This window comes from Patella vulgata, chromosome 2, assembly GCF_932274485.2.
Source record: "Patella vulgata chromosome 2, xgPatVulg1.2, whole genome shotgun sequence".
Taxonomy (NCBI): Eukaryota; Metazoa; Mollusca; class Gastropoda; family Patellidae; genus Patella; species Patella vulgata.
Window position 1 is genome coordinate 34,784,187 of NC_065880.2, and position 22,029 is coordinate 34,806,215.

The 22,029-nt window shown below is 31.3% G+C and overlaps 2 protein-coding genes across 3 annotated transcripts; one reads left to right on the forward strand and one right to left on the reverse strand.

The window, feature by feature from the left end:
- Window positions 1–1,301: 1,301 nt before the first annotated feature.
- Window positions 1,302–12,610, reverse strand: LOC126810620 (GTP-binding protein 1). Its single transcript, XM_050535792.2, has 11 exons — window positions 12,506–12,610; window positions 9,273–9,661; window positions 8,990–9,098; window positions 8,280–8,460; window positions 6,770–7,016; window positions 6,416–6,511; window positions 5,971–6,209; window positions 5,607–5,751; window positions 4,961–5,143; window positions 3,208–3,343; window positions 1,302–2,603 (listed from the first exon to the last, which is right to left on the reverse strand). Exons 2-11 carry the CDS (start codon window positions 9,390–9,392, stop codon window positions 2,203–2,205), a joined length of 1,857 nt encoding a protein of 618 aa, XP_050391749.1. The 5' UTR covers window positions 9,393–9,661; window positions 12,506–12,610; the 3' UTR covers window positions 1,302–2,202.
- A 193-nt stretch (window positions 12,611–12,803) lies between these two features.
- Window positions 12,804–21,818, forward strand: LOC126810719 (josephin-2). 2 transcript variants are annotated; one of them, XM_050535926.1, is made up of 4 exons: window positions 12,804–12,903; window positions 13,486–13,852; window positions 14,591–14,716; window positions 15,627–21,818. In XM_050535926.1, exons 2-4 carry the CDS (start codon window positions 13,596–13,598, stop codon window positions 15,952–15,954), a joined length of 711 nt encoding a protein of 236 aa, XP_050391883.1. In that variant the 5' UTR covers window positions 12,804–12,903; window positions 13,486–13,595; the 3' UTR covers window positions 15,955–21,818. The 2 variants fall into 2 exon arrangements, with proteins under 2 accessions (XP_050391883.1, XP_050391882.1); XM_050535925.1 differs by having other exon boundaries at window positions 12,813–13,852.
- Window positions 21,819–22,029: the final 211 nt, after the last annotated feature.

Here is a 22,029-nt window from a genome sequence, read left to right on the forward strand (position 1 = left end):
TACAATACTCCCCATAACCTTAAAGAAAACAACAGGTCAATATAAAGGACTTTACAACGGGTGACTTGCTGTCAAAAAAATGATGTATCACTACGCTGAATGTAATCAGTTTCAGTAAATTTAAATCTATACCAAAGAATTAGATTTATTTATTTGTGAGCGTAAGAAAGGGTTGGGTGATAAATAAAATCTGCTACTCGTCTTTTTAGATGACTCCTTTGGAGATTCTCAGTTTCCATGAAATTGATAACACACTGGGAGGCCATGACAATTCAAAATGTCACAGGTTCTTTTATACGCAATCAAATGTGTACACGAACCTGTTTTTCATCCCATCCAAACGACTATACATTGTCCCTTGCCAAGCCCTCCCTCCCAAACCACTGACAAGGGTGTACCCGGCCAGAAAATCTCTATAAACTTTCTTGGCCACGGGATACAGGACCTCTAAGTTAGCAAACCAATGTCTTACTGTGCCACGTATATGACATTGTGCTCATAAAATGAATGTCTTACTTGGGCAATTTTTCTCACCTTTTATTAACTTATTTTAAATACAACAAACTTAAAAGATGGAAATCTGCAGCATCACAAGTATTTACTGCTAAAATCTGGGGGAAAATCATAAACTGCTCAAAATTAGGAAAAATCATAGGAGCTTCCAAAAAATCTGGTATATGTATGAATAATTATTAACCAGGTATTGACAATTCTAAAAGTAGCATGGATTTTATGTGTAGGATAAAGCACCAGACAGGTTATTCTGGGGAAAGAAAGACTGAAGAAAATAACCAGAGAAAAAGAAAAAAACAATGCTGCAAAATGAGATTATCCCATAAGAAAAACCTTAGATCATGTTTCTTATGGAAAAAAAACCTACCCTGGAAGAATAACCTGTTACACGTTTAAAGAAAAACTTTCAGAAGAATAACCCCAAATTTCACTGTATATATCGAAACCCGCCCCTAACTTTCAGACCTCAAGTTATTCTGGGCATAGAATATACCCTGAAGACCAAAGAGATTTACAGTTACAGGTTTATAATAATTGAGAACTTGTGTTTTGGACCATTTTCATAAGGAATTGGGACATCTTGAATGTTCATGATTTGGGGAATAAGGCCAATAACTCTAATACAAATACAAAAGAGAAATGTGACTAAAATTTATAGGGTCATCTTCCAATATTTTCTAAATGAACAGTTAATGTTGAAGACTAGTTGGACATGGGCAGCAGCAGCTATGAACGACCACATTAACATTAGGAAGTAAAAAGACAAAGCATTTTTAAATATTATTTTTTTTAATTTCTTTTAAATTTAGTAACAAAAAATGGATAATCTTCTTTTTTCAGTAAAATTTAACTCACACCGGAATTTGTAATACCGGTAATGTTCCAGAGAGCACAGTGACTAGTCTTTAAGTGTCTTTTTCAATGCATTTTCTGTCTTAACTGGCTGTAAAACCACAGTTGTGTTAAGCATGGTTATTAATGAAAATCAATACAAAATATAGACATTTTGAACCAACATGAGTTCTAATGACATATAAACATTCAAAGATCAAAGTTTCATACAAATTATGATCTAATTTGGTTTATAAGAATCTACAGCAGACAAAATGACTTAAGAATTGTTTCACAAATTCACCCTCATGAAGAAAATAACCAGTATTTATGAACTGAACAGACACCCGGGACAGTAGGTAATTGGATAAATAGATATACAAATGCAACACATGGAAAGAAAAATAAAACTAAATAAAAACTCCTTTTTTTTGTCATCTGTAATAAAAATAAAAACCAACCATAAAAGTCTACATATAAATCATGATAAGGAACAGATGTGAAACACTGTTGGTTTTTCTCTCAATAAAAATAAATAAGAATGAGACAAGAAGGTAAAAATGAATTCACAGATTTAAATAAACCGATACCTAAAACAAGTATTAGAAATGATTGTTTCACAGAATGAACCACTTTAGTTTATTGTCTCAATGAAATTTAAGAAGATCTTTATCATTTTATCTTTGAATTCTGAGTATTGCCAAGCAATTTTGAAATTTAAAAAAAAAATCTTTTAGCTGAAATCATCATTCTAGAAAACAATACAAATCCAACTGAATGTTATTTGGACAAGAAACAACATGAGCTCTGAAATGTGTGCATTATGAATGATTTTATTATAAGACAAGTCACAGTTTATTATGTGGGAGGTTTTGAAACTGTTGAATCAGGTGGTGGTTGTAAATCTCCATTTGTTTGAACTTCTGACGGCCTGTACTCGCCTTTCTGCACTCTCCGGCTTCTCTTACTTGGTTTTTGGGGTTCGTTCTGTGGGTTTACTTGATGTTTGTGCTCTTGAGCTTTCTTGGCTGCCCTTTGTTGACGAGTATTTTGCGCTACTGCACTGACGTGTGGATACAGCTTGATAACAGTTCCAACAGCTTTTGTTCGACCTTCTCGAAACACCATTTTCATATCTGGTTTCAGATATTCAGGGTTTTTGATGAATCTGAATCGAACATGAGCTTTATCACCCGTTCTTAGATGTTCTTCGGTCATATTAAGAATTGTTGCTGTCTGACGAACACTTCCTACATGAACTGAAATATATAAATAACTATTCTTAGATGTCCTTCAGTCATATTTAGAATTGCTGCTCAAATAATATCTTTATAGTTCTTTTGATAATTAAAGATACATTATGGAAGATTATATAAAGAGCTGGCAGTTCTTACTAGATAATGTAAAATTGCTTCACTTTAAGCAGAGAAAACCTTACTTTAAAATCTCTGTAGCCTCAATTGTCATTGTTACCGCTGTCATGAAAATTAACAAAGTGTTGATTATCTATTTTTGCGGTTAATCATGAATGGGCGTTGAACAGTAGATCGGATTCAAATCAAATGAAAATCGAACACATGGGATGGCATCAAGAGTTGATTATGGTCTTTTCATGTTAATAAATGTCTAATTAATAGTTTATATAACATTTCAGGACTAAAGAAATACCTGCAATAGGCAGATTTACCTCTTGCTTAATGCATGTTTAAGTTATTTTACATATCTGAAAACTCAAACTAGAAGACACACAATTCTAAAAAATACAATTACTGAATTTTTTTATTCAGAGATATATCTCAACACTGAACCTTCTCTTGTTATCGAGCATAATGAAGAATTGTGCAAATATCTACACAAACTCACCCATGGCTTGATAACGAACACTTATCGTCGTGGGGTGATGTAGAACTAATATTTCTCCTTCAAATTCCCAACATGCTTTAGGGTCTAGTTTTGGTGAAACCATTACCATACCTTTTCTAATAACAGATCTTTTTATCTGGAAAACATATCAATTATAATATGAATAGTGAAAAGTTACTATTTTCATGATGCTATTCAATGATCAAGACTACAAATATACTTAAATCAAAAATTGATTCAAAGAATTAAGAAAGAATACGCAGGCCTTAAAGAAACAAGGAAAGTAAATCTTTTTTAGGCATGAGCTGGATTTTTCTTAATACATTATTTTATTTATAGCATTAGAATTTAAATAAAAAATTCAGTGCATGCGCGGATTATTTAACAGGTTCAATTCAAAATCATACAATTTTATAAGTAGTCAGTCAGATTTTCCTACTCCTTGCAATTTTTCCTTTGACACACTCACACTATTGTACTAAGTCATCATTTTTGCTTTGAACCAAATGGGGTTTTCCTACTTTTTATACGGCCACATTCTCATGTGGACATATTATGCCGTCACCATTGTCCGTCCGTCCACAATTTGTTTGTGAACACTCTAAAAGTCACAATTTTTATCCGATTTTAACGAAACTTGAAATATATCTCTATCTCCCAAAGATATTGGTTTCTTTCGATATTGGCATGTATTGGACCATAACTTCATGGATTATTGCCCCTGATTTTACGAAAAATCACGTTTTTAGCTTTTGGATTCTCTAGAGGTCACAATTTTTAACCAATTTTAAACACCTTTTAAATGAAACTTAAAAATATATCTTTATATCCCAAAGATCTCAGTCCCTTTCGATATTTGCGCATTTTAGACCATAACTTTCTGGATTATGGCCACTGATTGTATGAAAAAATGCTTTTGTTTTTAGCTTCTTCTCTATCCATCTCTTGTAAAATGTGAGCAAATCTTGTCTGGCAACTGCTGGTTGTTTAATCACAAGAAATGGCAGATTTTAGTTGGTGTTTTCTGCTCTTTAATATCACAGCTCTGACTAATCTTGTCTTCATTTGTTAATTAATTTGTTGTTGAAAAGCTTACAGAAAATAACTTTCAATCGAACAAAGCTTGTGTTGGCATTTCATAGAAAAGGCAATCCAAGACTTGCGAAAAAGAAAATTACAAACTATAATTTATGAATAATTTGATTTTATCAACTGCTGTCAGCTATTTGAATTTTTAAGCTGGCATTAAATATTTTTATAGGTTATTGGAATCTTATTTCGAGTTCAAACAAATTAAAATATTTAATTGTAGTAATTGACTGCAATTATGGAAATGATGCATCATTAATAACACACAAAATCATAAAAGCATTCATTTGTGTGATTTTAATACTCATAAAATGGTTGACTACCTGCAGGCTGATAACAGTGATAATGGGAAACCTGAGGCTAGGGTTACACTATTGACAATAGATCTAAAGGAAAACCAACACTATTCCCTACCAACAAGGAAGCAATTAAAAAACAATTAGTTAAATCTTTAGGCCTGATTGTATGATTATATTTGTATACATGTAACAAGTAATTAATTAAATAAAGCCGGTATGTATATCAATCTTACTACTTGATAGCAATATTTCAATTCCAAGAGAAGTATAGTATGTGCTGAGGAACTCTATCCTTTGTTATCAAATTTCTTCTGTTTACATCAAGTCCTTAATTCATTTAAGATTGTATATGAAAGTCTTATTACCTTTTTAAGTGCAAATGATGCTGTCTGACCCCCTCTGACTTCTTTGACTGGCATACGTTTTCGATGTATACTCTTTATCACCATTGACATAAACTGACCTAATGCATCTGGCCCCAGGAGTAAAGAATCATTTAATCTAACAATACCTTGTAATAATGTACCCGACACAACTGTACCTACACCCTGTAATCATAAATACATGGTAAATAATTAAACTTCTTTTTATATTCTTTTACATAGTTATTTATATTACTCTACATAGATAAATAATATTAAATTGATCAAATAGAAAAAAACAATTAATACTCTTGGAGGACATTTTTAAAAAGAAAAGACCGTACTATATAATTTTGACTGGTTTGCTGGTTCAATGAGAGTTTCTGGCCTGGTGTAAGACTGGCATGGAATAGCATCTAGTCACACTGATGGAGCAAAAACCTTGTGAACACTTCGGCTTGCAAGCTAACAAAGCCTTTAAACATTGAATTTTAATGAAGAGTAAGTGGTAATGCTGCTGGGACATAAATTAGTTGTGTTTTCCACTCAGACAGGCTGACTAACCTTGTCATTTGTATTTGTTACTTGACTAGTTGTTAAAAAGTTCATTAGCCTACATTGTATTCTTTATTTCATTTAAACAACTTACCGGTACTGAAAATGTGTCATCTATTTGAAATTCTGCTGGTTTATTTAAGTTGCATTTCACTCTTGTAGATAATAAATTAAGAAACATTTTTAATAAATCTAAATTTTCTCCAGTCACATTTGAAACCTGGAATATTGGACACATCCTGAAAGAATAAAATGTTGTTTTTTAGGGTTTCAAAAATTGCATAAATACTAAATTTTGTATAATCCTACATGGCAATTAAATGTTATTGTAATTGTTATTCTAACTTGTGGAAATGAACCTTATTCAAAACTCATTTGCAGGATAATTTCATCAGTTAGAATTCAGAATTTCTATAAGAACATCAAATCAAAATAGGAATTACTAATTAAATAATTACCTCTCTGATGTAAAATTGGTCGCAGAGCATACAACATCATCTGTTGTTGCTACCATGACTGGTATTTTCCGACAACCTGGAGATTTGAGAATTCTTTGAAGTAATTTTAAAGTATCTTGTAAAACATTAGCAGGACACATGTCTATTTTAGTAACTACAACAAATACCGGTACATTTAAGGCTAAAGCCAAACCCAGATGTTCTTTTGTCATTCCAATAACACCAGCATTGGCACCAACCTGAAATATAAGAAGATAATACCTGTTTCAATAACCATATTTCTTGATATTGAATGATACTTTAAACATCAAACTTTGATGTTATGTTGTAGAAATTGGTTATTTAAAGACTTCAGTCTGCAGACTAAGAAATCTTAATCTAGTTTTTTTTAACTTGAGTGATTTTTTTATCCCAACATATGTTAAAATGAGCCCATCGTACTAACCATTAACATAGCAAAGTCAGGCGCATGACCAGTCATTCCGAAAACTGTTGTTTTTAAATATTTTTCATGACCAGCCAAATCAATGAATGTTACAACCTGCAAAAAAAAATAACAGCATATATTATAATACATATATAAATATATCAGAATGAAGAATTAAAAGTGGTTGATTATTTTTTTTTATGTATGTACATGTATGTCTCTTTTACTTATATCCCATTTATTAAGGAACTATTATTTTCTCTATTTATGGTTTTATTCTATAATACGAGGACTCTTTGCTTATAGTTATAGTATAAAATAAATTTACATTAATATCAAATATTATTTCTTTATAAAATAATCTCAACTAACCTTTGCTGAAGCTTCACAAATTTTAATCCAATCCAGATGTCCATGATCGGGTTTATTTACAACATTTCCGGAAGAATCAAATCCAAGAATATCATTTCCTACACTACTTGTTCTACCAGTTTCCATCTCATGTTTATGTCGGAATAATTTCTGCCTGGCAATACCTCGACCATTATCTAAATCTCCATGTGTTAGTACACCTAGTAATGTACTCTTTCCAGCATCTACATTTCCTACAACTGCCACTCTAGAAAGATAGAAATTAACATTAAATGAAGAATAACCTCCCTTCTATGCATGCTTACAGTTACAAATATTATACAAGTGGAAGTACAGCAAATATATCTTTATCATCTCTAAAAGAAATAATTATAAAAAAGCATATATAAGTTATTTATTGCTATCAAAGAAATTGTTAATTTCGAGACAGGCGAATATATAAATATAATAAAAGTTTAAAATCTGGGATTGTTGTGTAGCGTTTGCTTAATAATATTCTGTCTTCAATAATTCAAATGAATAATAGTGACAATTTTAAGTAATAAAATAAGATGCCCTATAAGTTTGATTAAACAAATAGACAGTAATAAAATAGTTGAATGTATATTATAGGTTAATAAAAACACCTGTTCTTTCATATAATAAATCAATAAACGACGGTTTTAAAATATACTATAAATGTAGTAATCTAAACACACACAGCTGGTCTTCTTCTTATTCTTAAGGGGGGTTGGATGGCTGAATGGTTAGCGTGCGCGCGCTGTATCATAAAGTCTGTCATTGAGTCGACTGGCGTGGTATCGAATCCCCGGTTGTACGTGACAAGGAGTAGGGTCGCCTGTCCAACCTCGTGGGTTTTCTCCGGGTCCTCCGGTTTCCTCCCACTGCTAAAGACCCCTATGCGCAAGCGAATTATTGAAATAAAATTAAACCATATGTTAGTCACGAAATGACCTAGTTTGTGTCGAGTGGACGTTAAACCCCATTTCTCTCTCTCTCTCTCTTATTCTTAAACATGTGTTCTAACATGTGGAATTACAATGACTAAACACCATCATAATGTGTGAAGTATAATAAAAAGCCAGCAAATGGTGCATACATAAATATTCCGAAAAGAATATCATTTGCTTTCTTGGTAGAATCAGGCTACCTGACAAGTCACAGAGTAGACTGGGAGTTTCGTGCACCCTAAAAAATAACCCTTTTGACACTAATTTCACATCAATATTATTCTGCTACTACATTCCCATTACCTCCCATTTATGTAACCATCACCATTGACCAGAATAAACCAGACAACAGTACAGTAGATCTTACCATATACAGGTAATGATTTTTGAAGAGAAATAAAACAAAAAAGCTATACATTTACAACGTATCCATAAGCTCTATATAAAACATTATATCTGTAATCAAGAACATTAATAATGTAAGGATACAATTAGAAATTCTAAGGGAACTATTGAATATTGATGATATCCAATAGTTTAATATTTTAGTGTTTATTTACCTAATTTCCATAAAATCTTGGGATTCAAGTTTTCTTCGCAGTAGATATTCACAGACTTTACCCTCTTCTGCTGTTCTTTCTCGAAGCTGAACACATTGTAAATCTAAAGACTCGCAGATACTTGTGAGAGTTGCTATTGATGCCTTCATATCCTCATCTTTAAGGCCGGGCTTATCTCCCTCTATAATGTAGAAAATTCTCAATTTTTATTTGTTTCTGTATATTTACATGTCAATATAATATCATATCAATGATGATCTTTGATAAAGAGGACTAGCTAGTAGCTACATATCAACAGTCTGTGTTAAAGGCTCAATACCACTCTTGTTGTAACTGAATAATATGTCCTAATCTTTATTCTGGTCAACAAATTGTACTATTTTACAATATTCCAATTAATTGATGATACAAATTTCACCTTAACACACCTAATTTAAAAAATTGGAAAAATTCAACTAAATGATTTGAAAAGCCTGACGTAAAGCTTTTCAAATGTGACTTGGATTTAAAAATATTTTTGAACCCTTTGGACAAGTAAAATAGGATTTAAATGGATAATTTACACAACAGGTAGGACACTAACACTTCTAGTCCTTAGAATAAGGCTATTTTTTATTTTCTGGAGCTGTCAAGCCAGCAAGAGTGTTATTGTCCCTTTAACCAAATGTACAAGTAAAGAATTAGGTTAAGAAATAAACAAGTACACACACCTCCAGTTCCAACTTCATAGATTGTCTCTCCTTGGCCTTCATCTGCACGTGTTTTAATCACCTCAACAAGGTATTCATATTCTTCATTATTTGGACTCACCAATGCATTCTAAAAATCAAATTAAAGAATTGTACAAAAGATTAAAAATAAAATGATGGAAGTTTTTAAGAAAACTGTAGTATTTCATTTATAAATGTATTAATAATATATATTTAATCATTTACAATTAAAAAAAGTCATTGAAATTAACATAATTTATTAATTGGAATTAATGAACTATACCTTTGATAGTAACGAAGACATTTCAACATCAAACTCATCATTGTCTGGACTGAAGAGATTGCTTCCTCCATTTTCCATATCGGGGTTAGAGAACCCTTCAAAATCCATAGCAGCAGCCATGATGTTTGATTAAAGTAATAATATTTCAAAGTGCTTTTTTAAGAATTTTTTCAAATAATTTTACAACTCAAAAGATTTTAGTTGCTCTTTTCAAAGTCTAAACCTTGCAAAAATTATGTTAAAATCAAGTAAAAGAAGTGTTATGTAAAAATTTCAAAACTCAATGCAGTGCTTCATGTACATCTATATACATTTAAAAATAAAACTTAGGTGCTCATATCCTTAAAATCATTTTCGACTGTGGCTATCTCTTAGCCAGTATTCATTTCCTGAAAAACACAATTTCATAATTTAACAACACCATAAGTTGACTCATAAGAATGAAAAGGAGAACAAAAATGGTAAAACTTTACTAATAGGTTGAGCATTTATATGGTTTCCTTCATTAAAATTTACATACATGTACATTAAATTGAGTGCAGATATATTTGCTAAATAAAAGGCCTAAATTTAATATGCCATGCACAAATACATGTGTACTGATATATTTAATAAGGAAAATTGCAATTAACAGCATTAATTTGTACAACCAGCGGTCGCCAGGCAAGATATGCACACATTTTGCAAGAAATGGATAGAGAACAAGCTAAAAACAAATGTGATTTTTTGTACAATCGGGAGCCATAATCCAGAAAGCTATATGGTCTGAAATACGCAATTATCAAAAGGGACTGAGATCTTTGGGGTATAAGATATATTTTAAGTTTCATCAAAATCGGATAAAATTTGTGACCTGTAGAGGTTCCATAACCATCGTATTACAATACAACAATTTTGTCAGACAGTTTCCATTTTGCTGAAATTCGAATTCAACCTTTATTATGGTGGAAGGGTGATATTTAAACAGCTTTTAAAATCGGATAAAGAATTTTGACCTCTAGAGAATCCACAAACTAAACCAGCAGTTGCCAGACAAGATTCTCCCACATTTTGCAAGAGATGGAGAGAGAGAGCAACGTAAAAAAAAAAGCAATTTTTCGTACAATCAGGGGCCATAATCCAGAAAGTTATAGTCTGAATGCTCGAATATCGAAATGGACTGAGATATTTTGGACATAAAGATATATTTTAAGTTTCATCAAAGTTGGATAAAATTTGTGACTTCTAGAGAGTCCACAACCTCGGTATTACATACTTTCAGAAAATTCGAACTCAACCATCATTACAGTGTAACAGTGATATTCAAACGGTATATTAAATTGGATAAAAATTGTTACCTCTAGAGGTACCACAAGCTAAAAACGTGATTTTTCGTACCACCATGGGCCATAATTCAGGAAGTTATGATCCGATATGTGCAAATATCGAAAGGAACCCAGATCTTTGGGTTATTAACATGCTTTCCACGTTTCATCAAAATCAGATTAAAATTGTGACCTCTACTAGAGTGGCCACAAGCTGAAAACGAGATTTTTCGTACAATCAGGGGCCATAATCCATGAAGTTATGGTCTGATACATGCCAATATCGAAAGGAAACAAGATCTTTAGGAGACAAACCTATATTTCAAGTTTCGGATAAAAACTATGACAGTGTATACTGTCCACAATGTGTGACCGATGGACGGACAGGGGCGACAGCATAATACGTCCACTTAAAATGTGGCTGTATAAAAACTAAAAACTGAATAATGGTCAACAGAAAAATGGACAAATTAGGAATGGTCTATTTGATGTACAAACCAGTTATTAAGATTATTAATGCATGCTGAGGTTATTAAAGATTAGATTGAAACATTGATAAAATGATCATTAGTGATTAATTTTTTTTTATTATTCTTAAGGATTAATTCAGATAATGAGAGAAACGTAATCAATGCTTTTTGTTTCTATTAACTGTATTAATAGCTCTTATTAACAGCTGATCTAACATTTTACATATTACACCATGTGCATGTAAGCCAGATTTATTATGTGTAAAAAACAAAATGACCACATGTCTCGTATTTAAATCAAACAGTATTAGTTGCCAATAAGTTTTTGTATTAAATTTGGAGATTATTTTTTTGTTTTTAAGTGTAAGCCTATAAATGGTATGGCACCATGTTACTTAACTAAACTTTTAGAATTGTATTCACCTGGTATAAGCCTCAAATTATTTTGTTAACATTTACGTGTATGTAAAGAGCACTGATGCACTTGATGAAAACAGCGCAATGTAAAAGTTTTATGACAATCAAGGAGTTCAGTGGGGATGCTTATATGAGCTAGATTTTTTTTCAATATGCTTTTATTAAAATTTATTTTCTTGTTCAAGGTGATGCCTCTTCAAATAAAGCACGGGAAATGCACTACCTACCTACATATATAAAATTGTAACCATGTCTTCATATGATTATGATTCTAGTTTCTACACCTTGCATGCCTGGTCATTTTTTTTTTTCCTTAGATCCTCTTGATTGAAATAAATAGATAGAACTCAATGACCACTGAATACCGCTTGGGTTATTCAATGGTTCAAGAGAGTGTATCCCTGCGCAATTCAATCGCGTCATTGAGTTCTGTTTTTATTCTATAACTACATGCAAATCTCAAAATACACTGTACTATCCAGATTATCAAAACAAATCATCACCAATAACGTTAAAATTCATCATAGGTTCTGCCCTTTTCGCCTTCCTTTTACAAAAATTGTGGTTCCCTAGTGGTGAGGTCATTACAGTCTGACATAATTCTGAAAGTGACATCAATCCGGACAAAAGTAGTAAGTAAGTGTCCAAGCCATTGAATACTACCATAGCCGCCATAGGTTATTCAATGGCTGTATTCAATGATATTTGCATGTACAATGTTACGAATGTACTGTAGTTATAGAATAATGGGATTTATTCAAATTTCAATGCAAAAATTTGTTTGGGTTAAGAGATTTCGTACTTACTTGAATTAATTCAAAACGCTACATCATACAGCTGAGTTGTCTTGGTTATGTTACACTTTTATATGGTCCGTATGTTACAAAGGTGTTGGAAGGAAAAGTTTTCATTCGATTTTTCTGACACCGATGCTTCATTCAAAGCTAATATCATAAATGGTTTGCAATGTAAAATTACCCTAGATATATAAGATGTATTGCATGAAAGCCTATGGAACTGATGCAATGTTGATGAAACCTACCTTTCGTTGACTATTGGGGCATTTAATCTCGACAGGTCACTGAATGTTGTTTACGTTGCACCACACTATCATCACCACCATGACTTCTTCACAGGAAGTCAACAGTGAAATGTTACGGAGCCATCCATTCTTACATTTTAAATGAATCTTTCAAAATATGATATTACGCTTGCAGAGCTAAATTACCTCTGAATTATTGAACTACATCAATAATATCCACTATGATATAAAATTTATATTTTACTATCATTTTCGCCGCGGACCTTTAATTAAATTTTAGTTCTTATTTCCGCTTTGTGAAACTTCCGGTAAAAATCAGAAATTCTGTCAAGAAAGAAAATCATCATAAACAATAATTGTTTTAAGTTGTCTTCATAATTATATTTAGTCAGTCATTGGTAACTTAAATCCCTCCCCTCCTTAAAAAGCAAATTTAAAAATCCTGGGGTTTTTTTTTTTGTCTTAGTGTCAAATTCCGTCTGGTTTTAGTAGCTTATGGCTTATCTGAATTTTTGAAGATAATCTAAATAATTATGCTGTCAACATCTGGAAGTGGAATTGCTGGCACGATCCCATATACCAGAAACATCAGTGAAATTAATTGCAATTATCTCATATGTGATTGCCTTATCAGGGCAGCTATAGAGTGTGCTCTAGATAAAATGTACCATGTATAGAAAACAATAAAAAAAAAAGGACCTTTAAAAACAAAACAACTTCTGATGCAATCTTCTGTGGTTGGAAAAGCAAGACCACAAGAATTTACTTTATTCAGCTAATTCTCGTCTGTTGTTTATCTTTAATGAATGACATGACAACCAGATGACTCGAATCTGTAGATATTATCCAGACACTACTACAAGTCTTTATTCGGAATGGTTGCTAATCATGTGATACAAAGTGTCATATTGATGCGTAGGACTTGAATAACCAACTAGTTTTATTCATTTAAATATATCTGAGATGGTTTTATTTTTCAGGTGTAAAAAAGATTTGACATTGTGAAAGGCTTAATTTGTAAACTGAGCATCCTTGATATTGCTCATATTAATGTCATGATAATTTTTAACTATTTCCGACTGCTGTACAGATGAGAATTAAGTTCTGTAAAAGCCCATCACTTTCTCCTAGTGACAGTGACGAAGGTTCAGGAAAGTGTATGGGTCTGTATGGTAGCCGATGCCAGGCTCAGAACATGGATAGTGAGAAGAATGGGACAGATGACATGCCATATCATGAAAAGCAGCATAAAGAATTATGTGCATTGCATGCATTGAATAACCTTTTTCAAGATAAAAACCCATCAGACAGATTTACCAAGAAAGATTTAGATGATATTTGTACAAAGTAAATTAATTTGAAATATCTGTGTTTTAATTAATATATGATTATTGATATTAGTCTAATATAGGTGTAGCAGCTCAGTGAGTAAGGCGCTGGCCATTGCACCACTAACCAGGAGGTCCTGGGTTCGATCTTGGTGTTGGCCAGGAAAGTTCCTCAGGATTTCCAGCATGCTTTCTAATGAAAAAGAATAGTTTTCATTCATTTGGATGATGCAAAAAACTGAGATCATGTATACACGTTGGTGTGCACATAAAAGAACCCTTGGCAGTTGGAATTTGTCAAAGAAGTGGATGGAAATGCTGCTATCCGGGCAACATATCCCTCATAAACCACTTCATGGCATATGTCCTGTCTTCATTAGCCCTGGTTGGTGCAGAAAAGTAGAACATGAAACCCCATATCATTTTATTTACTAATATAGGTTTAGGCAAATAAAATTTACTTCATTATATAATCTACATGTAGGTCTACTGCATTTATTAATAATAATTTGAGATTTGCATAGATGTAGTCTCTGTTTTACATAACCATACCATTCCATTATTTTAACAAATTACATGTAGTTGTCTTTTGATATCTGGAAACAGAAGAATAATGGCAAAGATGAAAAAATAATTTCAAGATGTATCCAATCTTGGTGCTGATTTACTTTTTTTTAGTTTTACTTTATTAATATTTTTTAATTCCAAATATCAAAATTATTTTCCTAGTAATTATTTGGTAATTGTATTATTTCAGATTATCTCCAGATAGTTTTATAAATCCTCATCGAAGTTTTCTTGGACTTGGTAATTATGATGTCAATGTTTTAATGTCAGCCGTACAGAAAAAAGGTTGTGAAACAGTTTGGTTTGATAAAAGAAAGTAAGTGTAATAGAACAAAATTTATCATATAATCGATCATATGTTTGTAGCAACCAATGTTCAGTGTATGGACTAAGTTATTAATATATGCAGGGAACTTAATAGTCATGATTGGCTGCCGATGGGTTAATCATGTGAAATTGAGTAAACAGATTATTTGTTTTTGACAGCAAGCAAATACTGATTTATCATTGATGTTTAAGAAAAGATAATAGCATTTAGACCAAGCATATAAGCTACATCCTTTCTTCAGTCTACAGCTGTACTGGTTCATAATTAAACATAAATAACATGCAAGACCCAATTGTTGATCACATTAGCTTAATCCAAACTCATCCTGTTAATAATTATATAAACAACACTGATTAATTAACATTTCCTTTAATTACCAGAGCTAATTAAATAATATTTAATTTGACACAGAGAACCTATGTACAGTTCTTATTTTAGCTAGAGTTGAAGGAAATATAAAGATGAATGGTATTTGTATACTTGTAATATAAACAATCTGATGAAACCACAGATCCTATTTCGTTTCGTTTTTTATAGTTCAAAATTTCGTTGTACTTGTCTTCACAACTCTAGGATCTGGAAGAGTTGTTATATAACAGGCGTTCTAGTTGATATGAGGAATTAGCTAATATAATGGTCTGTTACGGCGAGTTCTTGGCGTTCTCTGCACAGAACAGTGGGCAAACCCCTAGAAACGTCAACGCTGACTGATTAATTAATGTCTGACATCATAGGGTCGAAAGCCGCTCGTATAACCCCTGATGCAACCCCCCAGTACAACTGGTCAGATCTTGTAGGCCATCGAAAGTATAAAAAAACGAAATGAAATATAGATCTGTATTTTAATCAGATTGGTAATATAAATAAAGTGTCAAACTATTTTATCTCTTTTTTTCAGGAGTATTAATTCTTTAGTGTTTGATAAGATAGTTGGTTTTATTTTAAATATACCAACAGACTATAAACTGGGTTTTGTTCGAATTCCACTTCACAGAAAACATTGGATAACTATCAGAAAATTACAAGGGTTATACTGCAACTTGGATTCCAAACTTGAATCTCCAGAAACTATTGGAAATGAAGATGAAGTTAAAGATTTTCTCAAGAATCAATTAGAAGATATCAATAAAGAATTATTATTAGTGGTTCATTCAGAAGTTAGTGACTCTGGTAGCTGGAGAAAAGATAGCATAGAATATAGTGACAATAAAATAAATCATGTGTAGGTGCATGTAGAACAAGGCATGAATACATTGATTGCTGGAAAAACTAATATACCCAAAATCTTGTGTCTTTGTTCATAATTGGGCAGGACATATACATGATGAACATATCTAGATCTTAATATCATAGAAATGTAAAAGCACAGACATAAAAAGTGTGTGAAAGTTGAGTGTAGTTAATTTAAGTGCAAGCATGTCACTAAACATTGATACCTGTATCACAGTATCTCTGAAGGGAGATGGTCCAACTATTTATATATTTTAACAACATAGATAACAATAACAGCCACTCAAATCAACTTTTAAAAAAAGCTTTCTAAATACCCCAATTCATATGCCACATTAAGTTAAAGATTGTATTCATGACATCACTGAAGGTAACAAAACTAGCATTTATTCACTGAAAATATAAAATCTGGTAGTATTTATGACAAGACTAATTCATTTTTTAATTAAGGGTAGTGATTGAAGGAGGGCACCTAGAATGTTCCTGAAAGTTGACAATAGTAGTTGTTATTTCATCTATCTGTTGTTAGGATATACAAACAGATGGACTACAGTTTTAAAGCAATTAAAGGATAAGAATGTTATGGACCTGTTATGTACGTCAGAAATGTTTGTTTAATGAAGTTGACAGGTCAGTAAATGTCTGTACAATGTATTTTTGATACTTTGATAGTAGTACATTAAACATGTATGTTGTTCAAATGGCACTTAGTAATTGACAAGCATGAACAAGTTATTATATGGAATAACAATTACTTAGCTTTTATTACAGCAATGTTTCAACTAACCTCTACAAAGCTTCATCAGGCTACTGTGATATATAATTCATCGTGGTATACATTATAATATATGAAATGTTGAATTAAAATCAGAGTTAAACATTCATACCAGGTTACATTTAATATTTAACTGATGGGTTCAGTAATCAGTTCTAATAGTTTCTACATTGATGCTATATAAACTTAAGAAATAAACCTTTGTAACATAATATTTCTCACACCTTTAGGTTCAGGTTGCTTCATGGGCTAAATTATCTTCATGATTGATTCATAATATTTCTGAGGTGTAAATATCTAGTGTGAATAATAAAAGACATAATATTAAGTTAAGGGCAAGAGATGTGATTGCTTTACTGTAAATCTAAATAGACTTAAAGTCTATAGAAACATTGAATGGCATAAGGAATATAATACCATTGTGAAGAATATTAAATGGATTGATTTTTATAGTATATTGTAAAAAGAATGGCCTTTGCATCATTATTAGCTTATAACTTAAAGGAGAAATCCAGCTGATGCAGATTTTTTGTTTGGTTTATTCAATATCTAGTATAAATCTCATTTGTTTATACATGTATACCATGATTGACTGTGGCATGTTAATTAAAGGTGAATGATTTGCACTTCCAGTTTAGCCTTACTCAAAATGTGTTAATACTAAGTAATGAATAAAAAAAATCTGCAACAGCTGTTGTTCTAGCTGCTTATTGTAGAAAAATAAAAAAATTGTAAATACATATATTTTATTAGCAATATTGATATTGCTGGTATGCACATATATAAAAATATTAGCACATACATATCTTGTGTGGCATATTGATATAATTACTGGTAAATCTGTGTGTTTAAAATTATTGAAATTCAGTCATCCCTTGGATTGCAGTTTGCATCATCTTAAAATTTAGTTACTTAGACCTCTTTTCCTAGCCCTGGTAATATCCAGTCTTAACAGAAAAATGTGAAATATGAATGCAAACATGATTATAATTTGTCGCCAAATAGTTCTCATATTTGCTTCAAACCTTGAGACAATTCTTGGGAAAAGGCACACGACTAGCACAGTATAACCTGTTAGTCAAGTCTGTACATAGCAGATGACAGATTCATGATCACCAAACTTATTGGCAATATAGGAACACAAATTATTATATGCACCTTTTAAGTGCTATGTACAGACTTAAAAGGTGCAGATAAAAAATGTTGATGTATGTGATTAAGTTCATAAGCCTCAGATGACAACTCTATAATATTACAATGTTTTAGTAGTTGATTTGTATGTAAACTCACACAGGCATTCACCAATTTAAGCTAGTTACCCAAATCATTTAAAACATTTACTCAAAATCCCCTTTATAGAATGTGTAACCAGACCATATTAAGTTTCCATCTATTAACCTACAAGAATATAAGCACTTGTACATTTTCTTATTATCAAACTATATTAAATTTTAGTTGAATTCATATGATAAAGCACAATGATGTGTAATTTAAATGTGTGATTTATTGAATGGAAGTGTAATTGTATGGTCCAATATACAATATGGTTGTGATTTGAACTCGTACACAAATCTTTTAACACATCTATATTTGTAAGAATATTTTAATATATATATTATCTAAAGATAATTCGTTTAAGTACAGTGTATTTGTTAGACTTAGATTGTGCTTTTAACTGTATAGATTTAGAGCAATAGTTTGCGTCAGTAGCTCACTTCCTATAAGGAACAATTGATAGCTTTAAATAAGGTTTCTAACATTTTTTTATGCGGAATATTTATTGTTTTACATTCATCAAATATAATTGATGGAATATATATAAGATAATGACAAATCAGTCCTGAAAAGTATACCCATAAAGCCGCTAACAATTTTTGAGGGATTATTAATCCCTTGCAAACTACAATATTGTGTAAGTTGAATCCCAGAAGGGAATATTCCAAAAAGGTTCAAATATTGAATGGAACTGAACCATTTCCCTTTTGAGATTTAACTTTAACAATTATTGTAGTTTACAAGGGATTCAAAATCTCTTAACTGATAATCAGTGGCTTAAATTAAATGTCTAATAATCAATTTGTGAGCATTAAGTTGTAAAAAACTTAGGTATTTTGCTAAAAGTGGAAATGACGAGCAGTGACATAAAGGGGTGTCATTACCTTATGTATGTATGTATGTCGACTGTTCTGTTATATTTTACTCAATTAAGTGGCGAATTATTCTGACATCTTCTCATGTCAAAATACATTTGCACCATTATATTTTTTGGAGCAGCAAACTTATGAATGGATAATGATGTATCTTCACACTAAAATTGTTTTTGTAAATGCATTTGAAATTAGATTTTTAAAATATTATTTTTGTGTGGAGCAGTGTGCGTGTAACTTTTGGCGGTTTTATATAATACAGGCATAGTTTTAGACAGATGTGAAATTTTGTCTCCAGAAAATGAAACTTTCTAAGATTTTACTAAATATTTCTCAAATTTGCTTCCTCTTTCTGCATATAATGAGGAAAATGCTTTTGCAGTTGCAGAGTAAAAAAAAAGCATTGAAGTTTTTCAAGTCTGTTTCTCATTCATCAAGAATAATACTTGGTTGACTGGGTGGGTAGTCTTGGATTGGACAACAAAAACCAAGGTTTTCAGTACGAATGGTAGTTGGAATTCAAAGATAATTTACAGAGATTCTGATGTCTGCCCCAAATTCTCTTCCTGGAAAATAAATATTTCCATGTTATTCTCAAAATGACCAATCATTGATGTTAACAATAACGTTTAAACCTTGATTTCTGTTCTGTAACTAAAAGTTAAAAGACTTAGACGGTTTCATCCCAGATTGTAATACAAGTTAATAAAACAAAAGTCAATATTTTCATAATTGAAGATTTGAAAGTTAACATGAGAGAGAATGGATGTATGTGATATTGTATATAGGCTACTATGTTTTTAGATAAACGACTAGTTTTTGTATATAGTGCTTAATAAATTATAATTGTTATGTTTTATATGAACAATAAATGTCAGTATTTTATTTATAAATATAGACTGGATTGTGCAACTTACTTTTTAATATGATGTAATAATGTCTGTTTCATTTATAATTTTGTTACACTCACTTTACTTTTTTTGTCACACTTTTATAGGCCTTATCTCAAACAATTGCTGAGAAGTGGTTTCTCTTAACTTGTTTGAGATGTTCAAAGTATACAATCTATGATTACAAGTCCATCTGAGAAAAAAGTCTATGTAACTTATAAGGTCTTTCAATTATTTATGTGATCAGCTCTGGTTGAAGATGAATTATGTAAGAGCTAAGTCTGTCTACTACAGATCTTTTCTGGTTTCAAATCAAGGTTCTTAATCCATTTTGAAACAAACCGGCCAGAATTGGGTTAAAGAGGTCCTGAAAGGAAATAGGGTAATTATAAGTTCCCATTCCCTTTAATACAATCAGACTTTCAACACAATTCTTGATAATTTGTTATGTAGAAAGTCATATTCTGATTATCACAAAGAATAATGACAAATAGGTACACCTGTTGAAAATTTTCTATATTCAATTCGCGTACCGGATTCAAGTTCATGTCAATAAAATTCTGGATAATTAGCAACGTTAAATGTGCAAGTGCAACGTTAAATGTCTTAACCAGATTTATTGGCCTTATAGTTCTTTGAATACAAAATGTATATTTGTGCTGTAATTTTTTTTTACCTATGTGTCTCATGAAGTCAGAGCTGGTCACATGTACAAAGTATTTAGAATTAAACATAGTTGAACTGTTTTTAATGACAGGAGATTTTTTTTTAAATCTCTGATAATAAAATCAAATCCTATATTATGACTGTTTAAACCATTGCTGGTCTGGGTTCTTAGAAATATAAAATATCTAATCACACCCTGTCTGGCATGCAAATATTATAGTATCTTTGTATATTTAATTTTGGGTATTGTAAGTGTAAGGGTTACCAAAATTGCTCAAAACTAGTCTTCTGTTTGCTGATGGATGGTAATATTTCAGTAGAAAATTAATATTTCTGAGAACTTACACCCATATAGTTTACCAGAGTTTTAATAAATCCCACAGTCGACATAATTTATAATCAGGTTATCATAATAAAATGGTCTTTGTTAATTTTGAACAAAATCATGTTAAATTATTTATTTCATTTTTAGTGCTGTATAAACTGTTAAGAAAATCATACAGAAGTGGTTTGTTTTTATTTGCTGTTTAATCAGGTTATTATTTTAATACAATTTGGAATACACCTTCATTAAACATACATTATGCAAGAGCTAAATCTGCCTATTGCAGGTCTTTCTTTAGGCCTGAAATGTTATCTAAATTATTAGACATTAATTAACTTATCCAGACCATAATCAACTCTTGGTGTCATCGCTAGCCTGCAATGTTTATTGGATTAAGTTCCAATTTGCTGTTCAACTTCCATTTATAATTTAATCTTGAAATGGATAATCACGACTATGTTTTTTTTATCGTACCGACTTTAGTAATGATGATCAAGGCAAGGCAGAAAATTCAGTCACAAAAATCTTGGTTCAGAGTGGATCAATTTGACTGAAATTTTCAGCAAATTCCCTTTACATTATCTAGTTTTTAATTATTATAGTGGCTCTTTATCTAATCTCCCATAATGTATCTTTAATATTAACATTTGCCTAAGATCAAATATCAAAGTATGTGTCGCATGTAATTAGCCTTGATTGTACTTTTAGATAATATGCCTTTATTATTTAGTTTTTTTGCAATCTAATTGAAAGATTTCTGATGAAAGGATATTTTCTTTATCTAAGTCCGTTCATATATTTATTGATTGGCTGTTGCAGTCCGATTAGTCGATTCTTTGAAAAATAATAAATTTACTTCTTGTGAATGGATTTTGATAATGTACCTTCATTATAACTGTCACCCTTGTAAATTATGAAGATCAACACTGAATGTACATAATTGGGTGATTGTTTAAAACAAAATAGCTTTACAATATCAATACCATCTATGCTTATTTAATTCCTTTACTTCATTCTGATGGTAAATGTAGTTGTGTGTTGCATAAACATGAAAAAATTACTGTTACTCCTGTTTGTAGTAATCAATTACCATAGGTCTGATTTTTAAATGTTTTTTTTTTTTTTTAAAATCAAACTTGCTGGGATTGGTTATCTACCGAGCAACCCTATCAAAATCCAGAGATGCTCATCAAGTTATTGCGCCCTCACCCAAAAAATCTTCAGAGGACATCAATTTTATGTAGGTTATTTTGACACTGTGAATAAAT